This window comes from Ascaphus truei, chromosome 1 (genome assembly GCF_040206685.1).
Source record: "Ascaphus truei isolate aAscTru1 chromosome 1, aAscTru1.hap1, whole genome shotgun sequence".
Taxonomy (NCBI): Eukaryota; Metazoa; Chordata; class Amphibia; order Anura; family Ascaphidae; genus Ascaphus; species Ascaphus truei.
In genome coordinates, this window is record NC_134483.1 from 533,117,025 (window position 1) to 533,138,729 (window position 21,705).

The 21,705-nt window shown below is 40.8% G+C and overlaps 1 protein-coding gene across 1 annotated transcript in view; it reads left to right on the top strand.

Moving 5' to 3' along the window:
• ATRN (attractin) overlaps positions 1-21,705 on the top strand; it is a 209,501-nt gene that overhangs the window by 76,612 nt on the left and 111,184 nt on the right. Inside the window, exons 11-15 of the mRNA XM_075572654.1 lie at positions 939-1,023; positions 14,618-14,838; positions 16,604-16,725; positions 17,316-17,454; positions 20,515-20,690. Coding sequence (XP_075428769.1) covers positions 939-1,023; positions 14,618-14,838; positions 16,604-16,725; positions 17,316-17,454; positions 20,515-20,690 — 743 coding nt within the window. The remainder of the gene's footprint in view (positions 1-938; positions 1,024-14,617; positions 14,839-16,603; positions 16,726-17,315; positions 17,455-20,514; positions 20,691-21,705) is intronic.

Consider the following 21,705-nt stretch of genomic DNA (forward strand, 5'->3'; position numbering starts at 1 on the left):
ACACATGACTTTCAACATTTATTTATCCACAAATGAGGCCCAAATCCGTAAATGGTTTTATGACCCTTTCCAGACTGATGAGCATCAATAACTGCTTTTCTGAGGTCCTGAGAGATTTCTTTTGACCGTGGCATGACGTGTTTACACACAGCTGTATGGTGAAGACCAAACTCGCAAAGTTACTGATCTTTATATAAGGTGGAGCCTCCCAAACTCACACCTGAACATCTACCTAATTATTTAAATACCTGATTCTAATTATCCCCTTTAATTTAACTGGTAAAACCAGGATTTCCCTTTTGCGCATACCATGACAAATAAGGAGTAATTAATACATCCGTTTGTTTAAAAAAAAACATGGAATTGGTTAATATAAAACCTGTTGGATATTTAAGAAACGACTGGTTTTGATTCCAGAAGTTTATCGTGGAAAAACTATGGAATTTAAGTAATTATCATTGGGTGTCAGACTTTTCTTGCCTCTGTACTTACTGTATGTATCAAATGAAATGTGGTGCAATTCTGGGGCAGAACATGCATCGTGATTTAAATGGCATTTATTTCCATTGATACATCACAGTATTTTTTTTCATTGATACATATTGTGCAATTGCTTTGATAGATTTGCCCTAAGTAGAAAATAAGAAGAATTAACCATTGACTTTGTCCCATTTTACCTGCCTCTAATGCCTGGCTGACTAGAAACCGTAATCTGAGTAACAGTGGGTTTGAGGAAATGAAATTGGGTACCGCCCATACAGTATGCTAGAAAACGTCTCTATTTTGTTACTTTAAATGTAGTTTCTTCTATATTCAGCGTTGCAGCCTTGGGAGAATTTTCTCCCACACCTCACCCATGCGTTCTGCCTGCTGTTAAAGTTGCTTTCTCCTGTACATGGGTTTTGGTTTTAAAAGCTCTTCTGTTTTATTTCCTGCAGCCTGTGATCATTGGGCTGTACTTCCCCGCCCAACTCTCTATCATGATGTGAATCGTTTTGGTCACTCTGCAGTACTGAGCAACAGGTAAAAGCAGCATTTCTCCCCTCTTATGCACATACATTTTGTTAACCTTACCTGAATCAGAGGCTCCCCAAGAGCTAATCTATGGTCCCCTGGTCTTTTATATATTTCTGTTTGAGATTTTTTTGAGAGAGACAAACTACGAATATGGTTGCGGTGTCACAAAGAGAAAGTGGTTTATGACAGGCACCTATTCTGGAAGAGGGCATGATTGGGCGCTCCTAATAGTGTTGTATGTCAGTGAATGTGAAATAAGTCAATTAATAAACTTGGTAAAAAGAGAACAAGAGGTGGTATCAAATGTAATGTGAACAAATTAACACTTGTGGATATCAATGGGATTAATATATACAAATAAAGATAGTGATTAGTATTTCCCCAACACTTTCAATAATGCAAATATAAAGTTGTGTGATATAGTTGTAAAGCCTTTCAAGGACTTTTCCAATAGTCCTTCAGCAACGGCAATGTCTTCCAGGTAAGGGGAGCGCAGGGTTTCACAATATGAAATGCATAAGAAGGATACAATAATGTAACCAGGTCACAATATGAACTATAAATGTATCAAAGTGTGTATTTCTCCCTCACATTTCCCAGTGGCAAGCAGCATGTCCCCCTCCAATCAGAGAGAGAAAGTATCTCCGATATGCTGCTTGCCACTGGGGTGCACCTATTCTGCCAGGTGCTGGAACCGGTGGTCTGTGGATGTCAGGGGCATGAAATACTAATGTTCATTTGTCATGGATTGTGTTTTGGACCCTGTACAAGCTGGCTTTTAGAGCCAATTAGTTGATTCACTCATATAATAATCATTGAAATAATGAAGCTTTTGTTAAATAGTCTTCAGTCACTGGTTAAAATGATTCATAATTCCCATCACAATTTTATAGTGACTTATTTCTAACTACATGTTCTCTATTATATTGTGGTGGGATTTAATACTATAATATTGTTTCACTCCTTCATGCATATGCTAAAAAACAAAAAAGAACTCGGGTGCTAACTCGTATAAAGTACTAAATCAGAAAGAAAAGAAAATAACACAGTATTACTGTAACTACGAATGTAGCTGCCCTCCCCTTGCAAAAGGGAGAAGGAGGGCTAGAATGTAGATCCCAGTCTGCTGCAACCCCAGTAGGATCTATCCAAGACCCTTCGTACATACAGAAAAAACACAATCACAGGGGGAGCAAGGGATTAGATAATGAATAATAATAAATATGAATATATATGCAATCTCGACCAATGGGGGTAGGGAAAATAGCACAAATATAAGATCTTACTACTCACACGGCCATGTGCAAGTAAATACACAACAAAAGGTATCTTTACTTGTCTTTACTTGTCTTTACTTGTCTTGTCTTTGTCTTTACTTGTCTTTGCTTTTCACTCTTCTATGGAAATCCTTGTCCAGATGGTCCTCGGATCCTCCCAATATCATATACACAATGTATAGGGAGCAAAAGAGTAGACGAAATACTTTCGCAATATAGCAGAGGGATCAGCCAGGGGAGGTTTAGAGTGATTAATGCTAGTAATATCACAATACTCACACGGGCATGTGTAAGTACATACACAACAAGGGGTTTCTGTTCGTTTAAAGTGGATCCAGAGATCTCTATCCCTTCAGTAATGATATTCGTCCAGGTGCCAGACACAGCTCACACCCACGTGATCCCAATGAGATGTATATGAGATGTGTTCAATAGTAGATAAAAGTGCATTTATTCACACATCTATAACAACAAAACTCACATGTAGAATAGCCCAAATCAGCAACACCACTGACCGTGTGCAATGCAGCATATAGGATCCTAGACGCCGCATCCATAATACAGGATCATGCAGGAGATCTTTGAACACAGCACACTCGGTCAGCTACGGAGGCTTCAATGGGACAAACTTTCTTCAGTGTATGAGCAACATGTTTCGCCGATGCCACAGCTTCATCAGGCTCTATGATTACTAGTGGACTGACCACTGGGGTTTTTATACCCTACTTGTCCATTAGATTTATTTATTTATATGCTAAAAAAAAACTAACTTTTCCCAGGCATGCTATGAATTATTTGTCAATATTTAAAAAATTGGCTGGAATCCATGTGTTTGTCAGGTGCTGTCCAAATAATCAAAGCTAATGTTCCATTCTACAAACTCACAGCAGCTGCACACATGCTAAAATGTGGTGTTTTATTTAATCATATTGGAGAGGCACATTTTACAGGCTGCCAGTGTTGCCTTCAAAAAAAAAGAAAGAAAACAAAGCAGGTACCGCACTCGTAAAAGTACTGTAAACGTGGTTGATCCTTTTTCTTTCTCTCTGCGTGTCTGTTTTGGTTAACCTATTTCCTATATTTGACAGTCTTGTCTGTGCTGGGAAGTTATTGACCTTTATTAATTATTTTTGTAATGGTTATTTCTTGCTTTATCTCAATACGTTGGCTTCCTTCCAGCTGCTTGTCTTCCCTCCCCCTCCACCACTGTTGAAATACTCTTCCAGTACGTTGCTTATACCCTTGATGCATTTAAAAGGCTATACCATAAATGTTGAGGCGTTCATTCTTTTTGGGTGCTGTTTTAAAGTGGACTATGTATCTGTCTCAATGCTGCAAACCTGTTTCATGTGGTGGAGGGTTGGCCAACTCCACTCCTCCAGGGCCACCAACAGGTCAGGTTTTCAGGATGTCCCTGCTTTTGCACAGGTGGCTCAATCAGTGGCTCAATTATTTTGATTGAGCCACCTTTGCTGAAACAGGGATATCCTTAAAACCTGAAGTGTTGGTGGCCCTTGAGGACTGGCTTGTGCACCCCATATATATATATATATATATATATATATATATATATATACACAGTGGTTGACAAATGACCAAAAAATCTACTCGCCACACAAAAAAAAAATCTACTCGCCACCTAGTACCAAACGTGTGCTGCTTGGGCCAATATTTACTCGCCCGGGGGTTAAATCCACTCGCCCGGGGCGAGCAAATGTATAGGTTTGTCGAACACTATATATATATATATATATATATATATATATATATATATATATATATATATATATATATATATATATATATATATATATATATATATATATATATATATATATATATATATATATATATATATATATATATATATATATATATATATATATATATATATATATATATATATATATATATATATATATATATATATACCACGACTATTAAGGTTATGGTGGGTAAAAAAAGTGACTAAAACCCTCCACAGTAAAGCATAAAGCAACTGTAAATATTCCTGTATATTCATTTGCATGTCTTAGACAGGTCTGCAACCCTGTCTTTTACCATTATCACCCAGCAAACAGCACTTCCACTGCAGCAAGGGATTCTGGGAAATGACATGCAAATGAGCACACAGTGCCACTTTTTATCTCATGCTCACATTACATGAGCAACCCTTAGTCAATGCATGCTGCTTTAAACACAGCTTTTAAGCAAGGACTTGGGAGATGCAAAGTCAGTTAACCCACTCAGACATGTTTCAACCTTGATGGGTATCATCAGTGTGAAGTTGGCTTGCTGACATTTGCTCAGATGAGATAAGAGTAGATAATCACCACGACTATTAAGGTTATGGTGGGTCATTTCCCAGAATCCCTTGCTGCAGTGGAAGTGCTGTTTGCTGGGTGATAATGGTAAAAGACAGGGTTGCAGACCTGTCTAAGACATGCAAATGAATATACAGGAATATTTACAGTTGCTTTATGCTTTACTGTGGAGGGTTTTAGTCACTTTTTTTACCCACCATAACCTTAATAGTCGTGGTGATTACCTACTCTTCTCATTTGAGCAAATGTCAGCAAGCCAACCTCACACTGATGATACCCATCAAGGTTGAAACATGTCTGTGAGTGGGTTAACTGACTTTGCATCTCCCAAGTCCTTGCTTAAAAGCTGTGTTTAAAGCAGCATGCATTGACTAAGGGCTGCTCATGTAATGTGAGCATGAGATAAAAATTGGCACTGTGTGCTCATTTGCATGTAATTTCCCAGAATCCCTTGCTGCAATGGAAGTGCTGTTTGCTGGGTGATAATGGTAAAATACAGGGTTGCAGACCTGTCTGACATGCAAATGAATATACAGGAATATTTACAGTTGCTATATATATATATAATATATATATATATATATATATATATATATATATATATATATATAATCTATCTATCTATATATCTATATATCCTCTGGTACCTGCTTGGCATCTGAATACAGTCCTGGAGGCCCTGACGTCAGATAAAACTCCTGCATCACTTCTCAGACATGGTTTGCCCTCAGGGCCACATTCTTTACAGCCATTACATCTATATAGGAGTCAACACAAAAACAAGCCTGCAACAGACTAATTAAATAACATAAGGACCAAGGTCAGTAAAGTCGCCTAAAGTATAGTAGGATACTGATGGTAATGGGGATAATGCATGAATGAAAAACAAAAGAAGAAAAAAGAAAAGTATCCCCTATGAAGCACTCGGTATACAAAAATATAACAATTTTATTTAAGGACACATCACATGACATACATACATAATAAAACACTCTCACAAACCTCAAAAGTGTGGAAAACAACCACATGCGACCCAAGTAATTGGGATAGCCTCAACATAAGCCAGAAATAATGAATAATAAAGGTCTAATGACGACAAAGTACCCTTCTGTTGACCGGCCGGTCATGGAAGAAAAAAGCTACTGAAATTAGTGCTTTCACCTAGACCTAGCTGAAGCACAAACCTATACCAGGGGTTCTGCAAAAAATATACACAAATGAAACTCTGCTCCCATACTCAATGGGAATGAACAGGTCATAAACCCATGAATGATGAAAGCAGAGAACACACAAGAACTGGCTGAAAAAATGTCAGCACAGAAATAAATATAACTATGTGTAAGTAGGCAAAATAACTAGCAGGTGGTGGGCAAGGACTGCAGCAATGAGTGTGAATTTGAGAATACGGTGAAGAGTGGTGGAGAGAATGACCTGTCAGAGCTCCACAGAGATAGGAGGCAGACAGTCTATTGAGGCGATACTTGGCCTCCCACGTGGAGTCTCCTGGATAGAACGTAGGTAAGTTCATAGGAGCCTGAAGGAGAGTCGCTGGGTTCGCCAATACCGTCGCCGTCACTGATGACGTGGAGACAGGAGACAGGAGTCGCTACTGAAACGCCCAGCAAAATCAAACGGAGCAGGAGCATGAAGGCATTGAGGTGGTCAGGGGGGAGAAGACAGGAAGAATAAGCCTCGATGTACGTTTCGCCACTGCTTTTTCTTGAGGCTTGTTAAATTGTTATATTTTTGTATACCAGAGTGCTTCATGTGGGATACTTTTCTTTTTTCTTTTGTTTTTCATCTATATAGGAGTGTTGAGGAGCTTCAAGCCTGGTCATGTAGTGCTCCATACTTATGGATTCAAGCTTGGCATGTGCCCAGTGCAACTATTTGGCATTCATTGTACCGCTGTCGTGCCCAGATCCTAAGGGGTGGTGGTAGTAAAGAAAGCTTTCACTGTTCGGCTGTAGTGAGAACATGGACACGCTGAATAGATCAGCAGAAACCAGACTGAAAAGTTTTGTTATCTTTGGGAAAAGGAGAGCTTATGCATCTTGTAGTAGTTCAAGTTATGGATCAGGAGGTGGATTACAACTCCTAGAAGCACTGTAGTGGTGGGAGGGGACCAGGAGCAGTAAGGAAGATCGGCAGTGCCTTGCCCCCTAAAGAGCCCTGTGCAAGGGTGCTGGTAGCACCTGCCAAAGCTAGGAGCGACCGGTTCAATAAGTCATTGAACCTGACCATCTGAGCCAATCTTCTTTCTGTGTTTGAGATTTGTGCATACAACCCCTTTGCTGTGACCTTTTTTGAATTGGTACATCCTGGTCATGTGCTTGTAATAAGTAAGACTATGAAGGGCAAGCTGAAGTGCATGCGCTGTGTTTTCCACTAGTATTTAACACTTGCAACTCTAGTAATGTGTTACTAATTGAATGAAACCGTAAACATAAACACCCCAAGCATAGCAGGTATACAAAAGACATTCTCTTTGTACCCAAAAGTGTAAACAAATCTTGGATTCTCCGTAGTCTGAGGAAAGCGGCACAATAATTCTGTTGTGTGCTGCACATTCCTCAGGCTGCCTGTATAAAACTGGCTGTGTAATTGTTGCCAAGAAAAACAAGCATTGAAGTAAGGATTTTTTTCTTAAATCTCACACTTTGATATCAATAGTTGGTTTAGTAATTACATTTTTAAACATCGTGCCCAAACATCTAAGATAGTATTAATGTCCAGATGTTTAATCTAAAACAGGTGCTTGTGTAACTCAAGTTGTACTTTTATTGCATAGTTTATATATTTCTCTGGACCTAATATAAAAAGCAAAATATTTAAATGAAACTACTGAATCTTTGTATTTTTTCACATGTATTGGAAAATATTAGATACTTGTGTATGTGGGTAAGTATACAAAATAATGCACTGCGTAAGCGTCAAAAGAAATATAATCAATTTTTGCAAAAATGCACCAGATTTATCGAAGGTAATAATGCCATTTATTTTAAAGGGAATCATTTACTTTGAATCAGGTACTGTTTGTTGCCCAAGTCTTGCAACCCAAGAGACTTTTAGTTAGGTTTTTTTTTCTCCAATACTATTCTTCCTCCCTCCCCCCCTTCCCTTTTTCATTAATTCTATTTTCTTCCTTTGACCCCATGGCAGTATGGTGGCATCTAACCTCTGGGCAACACTCAACCCCTTTAGCTGAAATTAAGGCAAACAATTACTGATTGTTCTAATCGGCAAAGGTCCCTCAAATTAATAATATCTTCCCTAAATCCGTCCCCATATGCTATCTGTCATGAACAGCACACAAGCAGGGCCGCCAACAGGGGGGGTCTGCCGGGATTGATGTCCTGGGCCTGGCCAGCACTGCAGATTTCCCCCGACCTCTGGCCAGGCCCTACTGACGGTCGTGGCCGGTCCCCGACTCTCGGCTGCCTATAAGCCTCTTCCTTTCTCTGCCCCACGCCACGATAAGGCTCTGACGTTGGTGCGCCGGAAGCTGGGTAAAATCTTACTTCCGGCGCGCTGACGTAAGAGACCCGTCGTGCGCTGGCAGTGGAAGGGTTAATACAAATGGCTACGCTAGCCAACTCACCTTTCTCCTCCGCAAAGGTACATTCAATTAGTTAATATTAACCCTATTCTCAAATTGCAATGATAACTATTCACTCCCACCACCGGAGAAATTACGCAAATGATATAAAATTAATATATTTGCCAGTGTCTCAGGCCCCTGTTTATGATATAAAAACTTAAAACACACACATCCATTGTAGCCAAATGTGTTCGAAAATGTAAATACTTTCTCCAGAGTGTGCAATCTGTTCATTGAGTCCAAAGCATCACTTATTTAATGTTTTAGTATATATAAAAATATAGTGCTTAGATTACAGAAAAAGGATTTCAAGAACATAAAATAACAGTAAAGGCATGACAGTTTGTTAAAATAACAGGATCAAACAGAAATCCCTATAACATTACGTTACTATGTATCAGGATTTTCTCAGAGAGGTCACTGGCAAAGAATTGAGAAATCACGTGTTTGGTCCAAAACACACCTGTTGAAATCTGATTTTATTTGAAATTTTTGCCTAGGCTTACGTTTTCTTTTTCCCCATTGAAACAACATAAGCCCACCCCTGCCGTAAATAGTCTGTGAGATTGACCGTTTTATGACAGAGTAAAAAAAAAAACTGCTATAAAGAACGGTTGAATTGTGCCTCAGTATATAACTGCACTCATAACTTCCTGTCTCTAATATTTACTTGTCACATTAATCGTTTCAGGCGCTCATGACGAACACAACGAGACTAATCATGACCGTATTAATCCTAAATTTGAGTGACAAATGGATATCTGTCCCATTTTACCTGTTAGACCTCTCATATCTGGCCTCAGTACATGTGTGACTCTGTGCCATGAGTACACACATGTAATTCTTAGTATGTACAGTAGATGACGTCACATAATCTTATTTTTACTAAAGTCCTTCAATGAAAGCATAACCTGTGTCTCACCTCTCTGGAATGTACCAGTAATTATTCACGAATGTTGAGGCTTCTTTGAGGCTGACAGAATAATTTCTGGTTAGCGTTTATGATCTTCTAAACAACGTATGTCACATTTAGTGGGCCATCCTTGATGGGCCCCCCAATTAAGTTCTCTTTGAAGCCTGCACAGACCCAGAAAATGGCTTGACCTGTCATAAACCCAATATATTGCATTTCTAAATCCGAATTTTTGCACCATTAACCCCTGATTAAAATACATATCTCATGAAAGCGGCATTCCCCTCCTTTAGTTGGTTTTCGTTGTCCTACTGAAGCTGAGAATAGGCGTATGGAAGCCCCCTCTACATTTTATTCTTTTTTTTATTTTGGGGCCTCCTTTGGTATGCCTGATGCCACCTGCACCCTTGTGGATGTCTTGGGAAGTGGAGCCTCATGTCTGCTTCCATGGACTCTCAGGAAGGACATTACTGTCACCCATTGCACCATGGAAATCCATGCCTGGTCTATGTTTCTGGACTTACCTGCTATTGCCAGCATTCTCCAGATACTAAGGAGGGAGGCTTCTGCGTTTACTCATTCCGGGGACGTGAATGGTGATGTTCTCAACGTGTTCAACAGACTGGAAGTTATGGTGTTAGTTATTGTTAGTTATTACAGCTGCAGCACGCTGTCAGATGGTAAGACGGCACCCAAGCATGACCTTTGCTATGGGTGATCCATTCTAAGTTTTGTCTTCAAGGTAGGCGTTTTATGGAAGATTGAAGTCACATCAGAGGTATTGCCTCTGTTTACTTGAAATTTGATAGGGAAATCTCTGAATGTGTTGCCAGTACAAGACGAACTGTATGAGAAACTCTGCTTCATTGCTTTTTAAAAGTAGAGCACCACTCACAAATTTCTTCATGCAGTCTCTTCAATTTATTAAAGAGCAGTGAAGAATGCAATGGTTCAGGTCCCATCAGGACCCTAGATCAGTTCCTGATAGGACCTGAACCGTTGCATACTTAACTGCTCTTTATTAAATGGAAGAGACTGCACGGAGCGTAGAACTCTACTTTGTATGGGAAACTCTACTTCACTGCTTTATCGCTCTGTTTATTTGAACCAGTGTGTTAGCATGCCTCATGGACTCTGAACGGTGAATTGGAAAAGCCTTATGCCTCGGACATGGTCAGCGCTTAGGCGCGCTGCTGCTCGGCACTGAGCCCCTGCAGCCGCAATGAGAGCGGCTTCCGCACGCCTGCGGAAGCGTGTGTCTTAACAAATGTTAAGTTTCATAGCTCGCCGGAGCGCAGGGCCGGTCACGTAAGCGGTTCGCCCAATGAGGGCGAACCAGCTCCGTGACGTCACTGGCCCGCCCACGGACGGCGCGCGCTCTAAGGCCAGGGAAAGCACCACTTTTCCTGAACCTTGGCGTGCTTCCGCACGGGCGAAGTGTCTATGGACTAAGCCTTAGAAGGCTCTAGCTAAAAGCCAGAACTTTGTGCTGAATGGGGTAATTGTAGCCAATATTAAGAACGTTTTTCTCAATACAATGTACCAAACTTAAAGCAGCTAGTACTGAAGACAATTCTGACTTACCTAGATAGACACCATTGACATCTGATTGTCCAAGAAGTATTTAGCGAACGAGACACCTGTTTTTCTCTAGAGGAAATGGAAGGTGAAACAGTTGAAAACCAAGGAATATTTAAGAGGCAATGGACGGTAAAGGAATAAATCAGATTCTTCATATGGCACAAGACGCCAAAGAGCTTGGCACAACCCATTCAGGATGAATACTCGTTTCCATGGGGCATTTCATCCAAGAAAGATGAAATGTTTGAGAGGGAGCTACAAATAAATACTTTTGAATTTATGTCCTTTTTCAGCCAAGCTTCAAGGAGAACATATGTGGTCCAACAATATCACATCCATTACATACATCAATCAACACAGGCTCAAGGAGTAGTCAATGTAAGTCCCAAAGTAAAAAAATTGTAAGTTGTCTGAAAGACACCAGCCAATGATCTGTTTCCTGAAATACATGCAAGATCAATTTAAAAGTTGACTTTTTCGGCTGAAATACATTCGTACCGGGAGAACAGTTTTTGAAGATGTCCGTCTTTCTGCAGATCATAAGATGAGAAGCCTGGCATAAGTGTATTGGCTTAAAGTATAAATCCCCATAGCAAGAAATCATCTGCTTCAAGGTGGGAGGATCAGCAAGAATTGATGTGTTTTTAGTTTAGTGGGACTTTCCTCTTAAGTTGTATATTCTCTCAAATCCAAAAGGAAATGTGCCAAACTCTCATAGAATAGTCATTTAGAAATGTATTGATGGTAATTGTATAGTGGTGAGAGATGCATGTACAAAAAGTATAAATAAAACAGGCATATAGCTATTATAAACCAGTAGGGTATTTCCACCTGGATCAGGCAAAGCCTCACGTTGGCATCTAATCAGGACCTCTGCAACCGCCGAAGGTAAACTACTGACCATGCACAGATGGGCAAAGGCTAGTAAATCTCCTGTCCCAAGAACCGCCCATGCTCAGGGCCGAGGGCAAGGCTGTGACCAGCACCATGCCACTCCGCACCAGGAGATTATTCCCACGCTTCAGACCAGCTGCCACAGGATGCACGCTGATGACGTCACTACCAGTCTTCAGAGTGTAGATTCCAAAGAATGTCAGAATGATAAATTGTCCTAGGTCTGTCCTGGGTAACAAATTGAAACTGAAGTCCAAAAGTCCAATGCATTTCCTGGCCCTAGTGCCACTTAATCAAGGAATATAGAGTGGGTTTTCTGTCAATGCTTATATACCCATCTTTTATCATTAATTGGATGCAGAACATCATGTTCTCACGAACAATACACAAGCGTATAATAAGACAAAAATGTGTTATAGTTAGTGGTACACACATTAATATTAAAAATATATCAGAAAACTGTTATAAATTGATGACTGAAATAGATTAAAAGAATCACTCATATGACTAGCTGAAAGAGAGATCAAAAGCAGAGATCAGTAAAAAAAAACAAAAAAAAACATTTATGGGCAAATTAACCAGATATTAGTAAATCATAATAAAATACAGAATAATAATTCTGCATATAGATGAATGAAATGTAGGAAATATTAAGGCATACCTAGAGAGAAACAGAGTAGACCCATCTCGTGAGCCTTCAATAACTAAAAACAATGAAGAAAATCCATCAATAAGAATGTGTAAATCTAAAACCCATTTAGAAATGTTAAGAGCGTGACAGGTATGGAATAGTAAATCTTTAAATATACTACTTGAAAAAATATTAATTCAATGTCAGGCTCATATATAAGATGTATAAAAAATATACATCTTGACATAGGTCAGTGTATTTGACCGAAACGTCACTCTCTGGATTAAACATTTTTTGTATTAAGAAGGAACCGGCACTCCAGAGGTCTTGTTTGTGGAGGATGTGTCCAAAAAATGAAATATAAAATATATATGCTAGACAATGTGTAAAAAATTGATATAAATTCAGAAACTCTCCTTTCTGGACAGGTCTTTCTCTCGATCACCCGCTCTTTTATCAGGAGTTATTACCTCAATCACGTTGTATTTTCAAATCGATTAATTCTGTCCATGGTGTTTTTGAAAATGACGTATAAGAAACCCGAACCACATTTGGTTTCTCAGCAGGGTCCATTATTTCATTCCAATGTTGACCTTCTGAATGTCATTACTTCAATGCAGGCAGGAAACGTTTCTACTTAAATATTTGTCTAGGGACTTTTCTGGATTGGGGTTGTCAGAAGAAACATCAAGTTACAATTCCTCAGGTATTTGATCAAGGGTGTTCGAGCAAGAGGGATTTGAGCAAGGTCCCAGTTGGACTCAATATTACAAATCTCCCTGGCCAATGATCTGCTTTTTCTAGATATAAGATTAAACAAAGATTCTGCCAGCCAGTGCCAGCTTGGGGATCTGTCTTTGGTCCTGGAAGCACTGCCAGATTCCCCATCTCAGATATTTCTTTGGATCTTTTGACACAGGAAGTGGTGGTCTTCGTAGCCGTTACAATGATTAAGCGAGATAAAGGCTTTAACATCCAAATCAGTTCACATCAGGAATCCACCAAATGAAAATTATTCATTTTTAAGACCATTCTGCAATTCAGACCAACGGAAGTCTCCTTGTTCCATATTAATCATTTTGCTTTCTTTCTGCCCAAACCCTTTCAATCCATTGGACAAGAAGTTCAACAATCTTTGTCGGGGTCATAGAACGTTATTTGTACAGAACCAGATGCATTATGGATTCGCAGAGTTTATGCATCTAAAAATTATTTTTAGATCTGACACATTCTAAACCAGAGCTATGGCCCGCACATAAGCAGGAAGAGCTTGGGCATCGCCTGAGGAAATATGTACCACTACCAGTGTCTTCTCCGCATCCAGTTTATCAAATATTCTAAACTGGGTGGTGTACATTCAGGGGAAGCAGGATTTGGGAGAGACATGCTTCAAGCAGTGATCAAGACTAATTAGGATAAGATTCTGTTTTTTGTTTTTGGGATCTTACCTACAGGTTGTATTCTGCCTTGGGGAATATGGAGGAACACATGAAATTTCATTTTCTTAAAGTCCTTTTAAAGGCATAATTTTTCCCACCTATGGAAGGTTTTCTAGTTGAGCTTTGATATTCAAAAACTGACCATAGGTGAGAATGCCCCCATATATCTGTAATTGTCAACCCCACTGTCAGTGGAGAAGAGTTCCCCACAAGCTATATGCCAACCTTAAGGAACTTTCAATAAAAGCAAATGTCACTTTGTCTACTTTTACCATCAATTTTGCCTTCGTTCTCGTCTGTCCTTTTTGGGGCCGGGTTGAGGGTTGTATCCACCCCTTGGTACATGTGATGCTCTTCAAAAAGACTTCCAAATATATTTTGTACATTTATTGCTAATCCTACAATTGTGTGTGTTTGTGTATAATTATATATCTTTATATATATATTGCCCACAGTCTACTTGGTTCTTTACAAAAGAAAACATACAGGTAATTTTAATATAAGTGTAACAAACAAAATCGGATAAAGGCAATCCCTGCCCCGTTGAGTTTGCAATCTAATTATACAACATTTCTTTCCATCCCTCTTGAATGCCGTGAGTCATTTATAATTCTTAAATAGTGGTTAAACATTCTCATGATTAAGTATATATCCCCGTTGGGCAAGGATATGTATTTTCTACTTGGCTATACTTGGTCCAAAACCACCCTGTTTTATGATGCGGAGCGCCTCATTTCAGGCGATGTGATTCTCTGATATCAGAACATATTTGAAAAATAAAGGGGAATTCCAGGAATCCTTCCGGCTTTATAAAGTGTAAGTTTCAAAAATGGTTCCAGGTGTAATGCTTCCTTTATAATATTCGATGTTTGGATTACTCTTGTATATAAAGGTATTACCTCCAATAAAGCAAACGTATTCCCTTGTTTTTGTCACTTAGCACCATGTACGTTTTTGGAGGTTTCAACAGTCTTCTGCTCAGCGATGTCCTGATGTTTACACCGGAAAGTTGTGAAGCTTTCCAGGCTAGGAACTCTTGTTTAGGAGCCGGACCTGGAATCCGTTGTGTTTGGAACAGCAGCTTATTGCAGTGCTCTCCATGGGAAAAGGCCACTCCAGAGCAAGAACAAGAAAGTCTTTCCCTGTGTCCAAGTAAAACATGTATGTCTTTTATATAACCCCTATGCTTTTTGTCTGCTCTTTTCAGGTGAAATAATTAACAATTTGGATCATATTTTTAAAGTCTTTTCCCAAATTTGTTTTCTTAATTATTGATATAACGATCAAGACTTATAGTGTTTGTGGCCGTGGAGTAAAAAACCGGAAACACGACGGAGTCTTGCGGCCTGGGATGGAATAGCGTGGTGAGGGTCCATGCTTTTGAATGGGACCCCGCAGCACTAATCCTTCTCTTGAACGGGTCATCCCTAGGGAGAGAATAATGCTACTCGCCTTTCAGATGAGCTGCTCGGCCGGTTCCGGTCTCCGTCTGCAGCCGCCTGCGCAGAAGGGTCCAGCCCTTTGATGTAGATTACCAAGTATGGCCATCTAGCCTCCCTCTCATCCTATACAGCCCAATATATGGGCATCTACATCATCCTGGGGGAGGGAAATACAGCCTGCACCTCTTACCTTTATCGAGTGGGAGACGGAGCCAGGCGACAGAGACCGGACACGGTCGCGCAGCTCATCTGAAAGGTGAGTAGCGGTATTCTCTCTCTGCAAATTGCCCAAAAGGGTTAACACTGCTGGATCCTATTCAGCAGCATGGAACATTAATTAACGTTAATCCATCTGACTAGTTTCCTGTCCTCAGGGCAGCGAGATCTGTGGCCGCACCAACAGTGACAATTGCGCCACCGAGGACAGTAAGTCTGGCTACATCTGAAGTAGCTTTTTTTCCACCTAGAAGTTACGTTTTTATGAAACATTTACTTATTTGATGCAGCAATTCTGAAGTTCCGTTTTATTTTGCGGTTTTAGAATAGTGCAGCCTTTTAAAGTTGCACTGAAATCCCACGTGAGAATCACATGAAATTTAATAAGTTTTGTGTAAGATGATGATAATAATAATAATAATATTATTATGACAAACTGTTGCAATGTGCCTTAAAGGTCTTTATAAAAACATCAAAATATTTCAGATTATTTTTTATAACTACCTCATGGTGTATGTTTAATTGAAAAAAAGGTTAAAGAAATGGTGTTTTTTTAAATGCACTCAAACTTATGTTGGTGCTCCGTTTGTCAGCCGGCGTCTTAAATGGGGAATTTCCTCGCTGGCGCCCCTCCACACTGTTTGACAATCACTGAGCTTGATAATGTCACTGATGAAGCATACTAAGTTTTGTAAACCGCAAAAAATGCAAAACCTCTTGGAGTGAAGCTGTGTTTTTTTGTGTGTTTTTTTTTTAAAAGAACATAAATACACATTTTAACCACCAAGCGCACTCAATGTATGTTCTTACACAAAAAATAAATATATACACACACACTTTAAAATGTGGGTAATGTAATTACTCCCTAACTTAAATTTTCACTCCCTAAATTTTAAGCTGATGCACACGTGACAGAGACCTTGATATTGACCCAATGAGAGGCAAGATGAAAATAACACTGTCAACGTTGCTACAAATTGACCTTGATCATCACCCCCCATTGTTTCCTCCCCAAAATTCATGCATATTGTAGGCCAAGTGATTATTTGCTTCAATTTCTTAATAAAAAATATTGAAGCAAAAAAATCCTCTTGCCTGAGGAAGATGTATACTTGTAGAGGTTTTATATGTATGCACATATTCTGTATAATTAAGTGTTTTAATAGGAATTCCTCTACTACCGAACTGCTGTACAAGCCAGTGAGATTTTTGTAACACCCAATGTGGATTCAGTGGCATATCCTAACATGTTGTCTCACCGTTTTCAGATGCAGACAATGAAACATGTGCGCAATATACCGACTGCTATAGTTGTACTGTGAACTCAAATGGCTGTCGATGGTGTAATGACCAGTGTATTTCATTTAGCAACAACTGTACTGCAAACCAGGTAAGGAAAATGGTGGACACCTAATGTTGCAGGTTATTTGGAGGAACTGATGTAGTTATCGTTGTTGCATATTTTGATGCAGTCCTGTGGGTGAAATAGTGCCGTAGCTTTGCTTCCTTATATGCGGTTGATGCAAAACAATGACCGCTTCTTAGTACACCTGTAGCGGTCTTCAGTTTATGCCATTTGCATCATTCTATCTGCTAGAAAAACTAGTTTTTCATTACAATGCAGCTTAATCATTCTGACATTTGTGCAGACCTGTCCTTTTTCTTATCCCGGTGTTTCACATGGTTGCACATTAGATCACGTTGGTAAAAGTTATCTGACTTTGACTGCATGCCTGTGACTCCTGCAAAGAAATTGAAAAATGGAATTTTAGTTTAGATTTCATTTTGTTGTTACCCCCAGTGTATGTATCTTTGTGTGGGGGGTAAAAAAAAATGTAAGTTAAATTATGCAATTTCCCTTTTTATAGTTAATCTGACATGTGTTATTGGAAAAACTGAGTAATGGCTGCATAGCTACAGGTACATAAATTAGTGAAACTCTTGTACAAGTGTATAATTAACACACTTATTATAACCTAGGGTTTTATTACCTCATATGAATACTGCCCCAAGAATAATCCAGGGAATTACTGTAATAAGAAAACAAGCTGCAAAAGCTGTGCTATGGATCAGAATTGCCAGTGGGAACCCAGGAATCAAGAGTGCATTGGACTGCCAGGTTTGTGGTGATTCTAAATGTTATGACAATTGGTCGTTGTTTTGCTGCTGTATCTTTAAGCGACAGAATTCTGTTTTTGTCATGTGAAAACTACCCTACTCCAGTTATGCTTACAGGTTACATTCAAGCAACAAGACACCTTTTTAAAGGACATTATTATTCTTGGTTGATCACATGCTCTTCAGGAAGAGTTACGGGCTGCTACGCTGTGTCCGCGCCTCTCTCTGGGCGATGTGTGCTTATCCCCAGCAGACAAAATGACTCGATTGGAGGCGAGACTTAAAAAAAAAAGTGTTTGTGATTGGCTGGGGAAGTACACGTGACACGGCTGATGCTTGAAATCACAACTTCAGTTGTATATTTGAAGTTCAGCGACGCTGTACTGCGCCGCCGGGGGTAGTTTTCAGTTTGAAAACTCCCACCCACCAAAGCGAGAGTGGCGCACGCGCACTGCAGCCTGTCTGAACTCAGCCTAAGGCCGCACTTATAGTGACGGCGACGCGACATCGCCCGAAAACAAATACATTGCCGCCGCCGCGTGCGCTTATCGTGTGCGCGACGGCGACAGAGGAAACTGGAAACCGGCAAAATTTGATTTTTCAAGGGCTGTTGCGTCACGTGACGGCCCTTGAACAAATCAAATTGTCGGAATCCCGCAACCCCGCCGCCGGCACTATAGGCACGGCCTAAAGCAGCACACCAAGCCACAGGTTTTTTTTCTTTTTATTGAATAGGTTTGAAGCAGGGGGTCTTGAACTGAACAATGTTAATTTCACCTGCTGGGACTTCCTACTTCCTGAGATACTTATATCTGTAGGAGCCCAGGCTGGGTTCACAATATGGATGTTTAAAAGTCCAGTAAGGCCAATAGGAAGCCACAACATCATGCCCTGTGTCTTCCTATTGGTCCACGTTACACAGGAGCTTTATACTGCGCAGATTACACCGGCAACCCCTACAGAAGTAAGTATCTCGGGAAGCAGAGGGTCCGCAAAGCTTAAATCCGTGCATTTCCGCTCCGGAGACCCCTGGCTTCAAACCTCTAAAATAAACATGTCATTTGGACTGCTCCTTAAAAAGGGTGAGCCCTCCCAGGATCAGTGTACCCAATGGCAGTGATCGGTGGCTGAGGCCATTTTTCTTTTGACAAACTGACACCATAAATATTTTTAAATCGGTTAGCTTGTTAACAGGATACGTTGCTCGCGCCAAATAACACTAGGACGCCAATGCATATGCGCATAGTGTGTACGCTCGCGCTAGCGCGTGCACATGCGCTACGGCGAGACCGGTGCTTCGCGCTACAAACAAGTTTGTATTTCCCACACGACAGCCGGGTCACGTGATCGGTTCGCCCAATGAGGGCGAGCCAGCTCGTGACGTCATGGCCATGCCTCCCCCCCCTCTCCAACCCCCCCTCCCCCGACACACCTCCCTGTCGCCTCTGCCTGCAGGAGCGGAAATATCTCTTGCTGCAGGCGAGCGGGCGCTGCACCAACTAACACAGAAGGTAGCGCATTCGACTATGGACACAGCACAAGATTACTGTCAAATGGTTTAACTCAAGACTATAGTTATAGATTGTAAAACATTTGTTTACCATGCAAATGTTAATTTTGAAAAAATATTTTAAAGACTCAGGTTCTAACCGTAACACTGATTATCTCAATAGTCAGTGTATCACTGCCTGTTAAACTGATTCATTGAAGGGTTGCACAGATTAACTTTACAATTGTTGACTATTTATTGCATGTGTCAACAAAAATAGATTTTGTGGGTTTGTCCTATTTTACATCATATATGCGCTTTACTGCATACTGTCTATGTATCATACTTGCTGAAAGTACCCGGCGTTGCTTGGGAATTCTAAGAACCCAAAAAACTACTTACATTTATAAATGGATAATTAAATTTTTTAGTTTTTTAATGAAAAAAAGTAAGTATTTTGATTCTAATGCTGTTGGGTAAACTAAAAAAATTTACCTGTCGGGGGAGAACACAATTTTTTTTTCAGCATCCAACATAAAGTTGACCATGTGCAAAACATGGATTTTCTCAATTAAGTCCAGTTACTTGCAATCGCAGCATATTTGGTTAGAATCCGTGCAGTTTGGAAATGTTCAGTCTTTCGTCTTGATTCAAAATGGCATCCAATTGTATCCAAACATAAACCAAATCCTGCTCCTTGATCTCAGGAACCAGGCACCATTTGCAAACAACTTTCCAAAATATATAATAGATATAATGCCCCATTGTAGAAATCAGATGAAACTTTTTGGTGGAGCGGATATCCTGTGTAGGACCGTTCTTAATTAATTTGGTCCCTAACTGACAGTATGTGGCTAGCTCCAGGTATTCGGTGTACAGGAATGTAGGCTTGAGCTTCTGTTACTGGCCTCTGCCTCATGCAGGCGTGGCTACTGATGCAAACATTGGCCAGGTGTTGGTTGCTGCCACAAGGCTGGGCTTATAATCCTCATGCATCGGACCTGTTGCAGGTTTCCAACTCAAACCGGATGTTGCAATAGAGTGCATTGGATTGGCAATGTGTTGTATGCTGTTGTGTAGGAATTCTTTAGAAATATTCTATGGCTGAAAGTTGCTGGCGTGCTGCAAGTATATAGTCTGCACCAAAAAGGTGGAATTACCACGCCTTAATAAATGTCCCTAGGCCACAAGGCACTTTATTGCCCATTCAAATTTATAATCCATCTAGTGCATTGTGGCTTCGAACTGCCTTTTTCATATACCTACAAATCCCTACCCACAGGTGAAAGGAGCATTTTTCCCATGCCGTGTGCTACTGGGGAAGACAGGAAAAAAAAGAACAGGACACAATGTTTTCTTACCTTATCCATGTAGAAAGTCATTTTTAAGCATAGGTGCAGATGAAACTGTCAGAGCTATAATGTGAACGGTGTTTGCCAGCAATAATCCTGTGACCGATAATGACATACATAATGTCAAAACTGTTAATGTAAATAAATGTGTTGAATTGAATACGCTGCAACCTCCAATAATATCTAAACCTGCTAACTGTTAATTATCTTTGTCAATCAGAGAATATTTGTGGAGCAAATTGGCATTTAGTTGGGAGCTCATGCTTAAAAATCACCAGCACTAAAGATAATTATGACAACTCAAAGCTAGCCTGTCGTAGCCACAATGCTGCTTTGGCGTCACTTACTTCACAGAAGAAAGTGGAATTTGTCCTAAATCAACTTGTAAACATGCAGGTAATTTATTTTTCAGACTTCTTTCAATTCAGAGTGCATTTCGAGAGTGTTTCACTGAATAAATGTAATAGAACACAACTGATAATGGACATGGTCATTATCACAGAAAGTATATTCAGAGTTTTAGGCTAAAAAATATATTATTTTCTACAAATGTATGTAACTGCTTTAGCATTGCATGTTTATATGTCGCATTGTGACCTTGTTTATGCTCCGTGCCATTCATTTACTTTGTGCTAATGAGAAGGGATGGCACTTTGGTATTAACAGTGGACATATAATATGGCATTACTTGTCCAATGTGTAGTATCGCTTATCCAACCGTTTTAATCTCAACTAGAGTTGCCCATGAGTTAAATTTCCCGCTCCCTTCTCTCCCCCTCTTTCTCCGTTCTCCCCCCCACCTTCCCCAGAGGGGAGGGACGAACAGTGGACAGGAGGGGGGGGACGGACAGTGGACAGGAGGGGGGGGGGGACAGTGGACACGAGTGGGGACGGACAGTGGACACGAGTGGGGACAGACAGTGGACAGGGGGGGGGACAGTGGAGAGGAGGGGGGGGACAGTGGAGAGGAGGGGGGGCAGTGGACAGGAGGGGGGGTGGACAGGAAGGGGGGACAGTGGACAGGAGGGGGGGCAGTGGAGAGGGGGGAGAGACAGTGGACAGGAGGGGGGGTGGACAGGAAGGGGGGACAGTGGACAGGAGGGGGGGCAGTGGAGAGGGGGGAGAGACAGTGGACAGGAGGGGGGGGAGACAGTGGACAGGAGGGGGGGGAGACAGTGGACAGGAGGGGGGGAGACAGTGGACAGGAGGAGGGGGGTGGACAGGAGGGGAGGGACGACAGTGGACAGGAGGGGGGGAGGGACGACAGTGGACAGGAGGGGGGAGGGACGACAGTGGACAGGAGGGGACGGACAGTGGACAGGAGGGGGGGACAGTGGACAGGAGGGGGGGACAGTGGACAGGAGGGGGGGGACAGTGGACAGGAGGGGGGGGACAGTGGACAGGAGGGGGG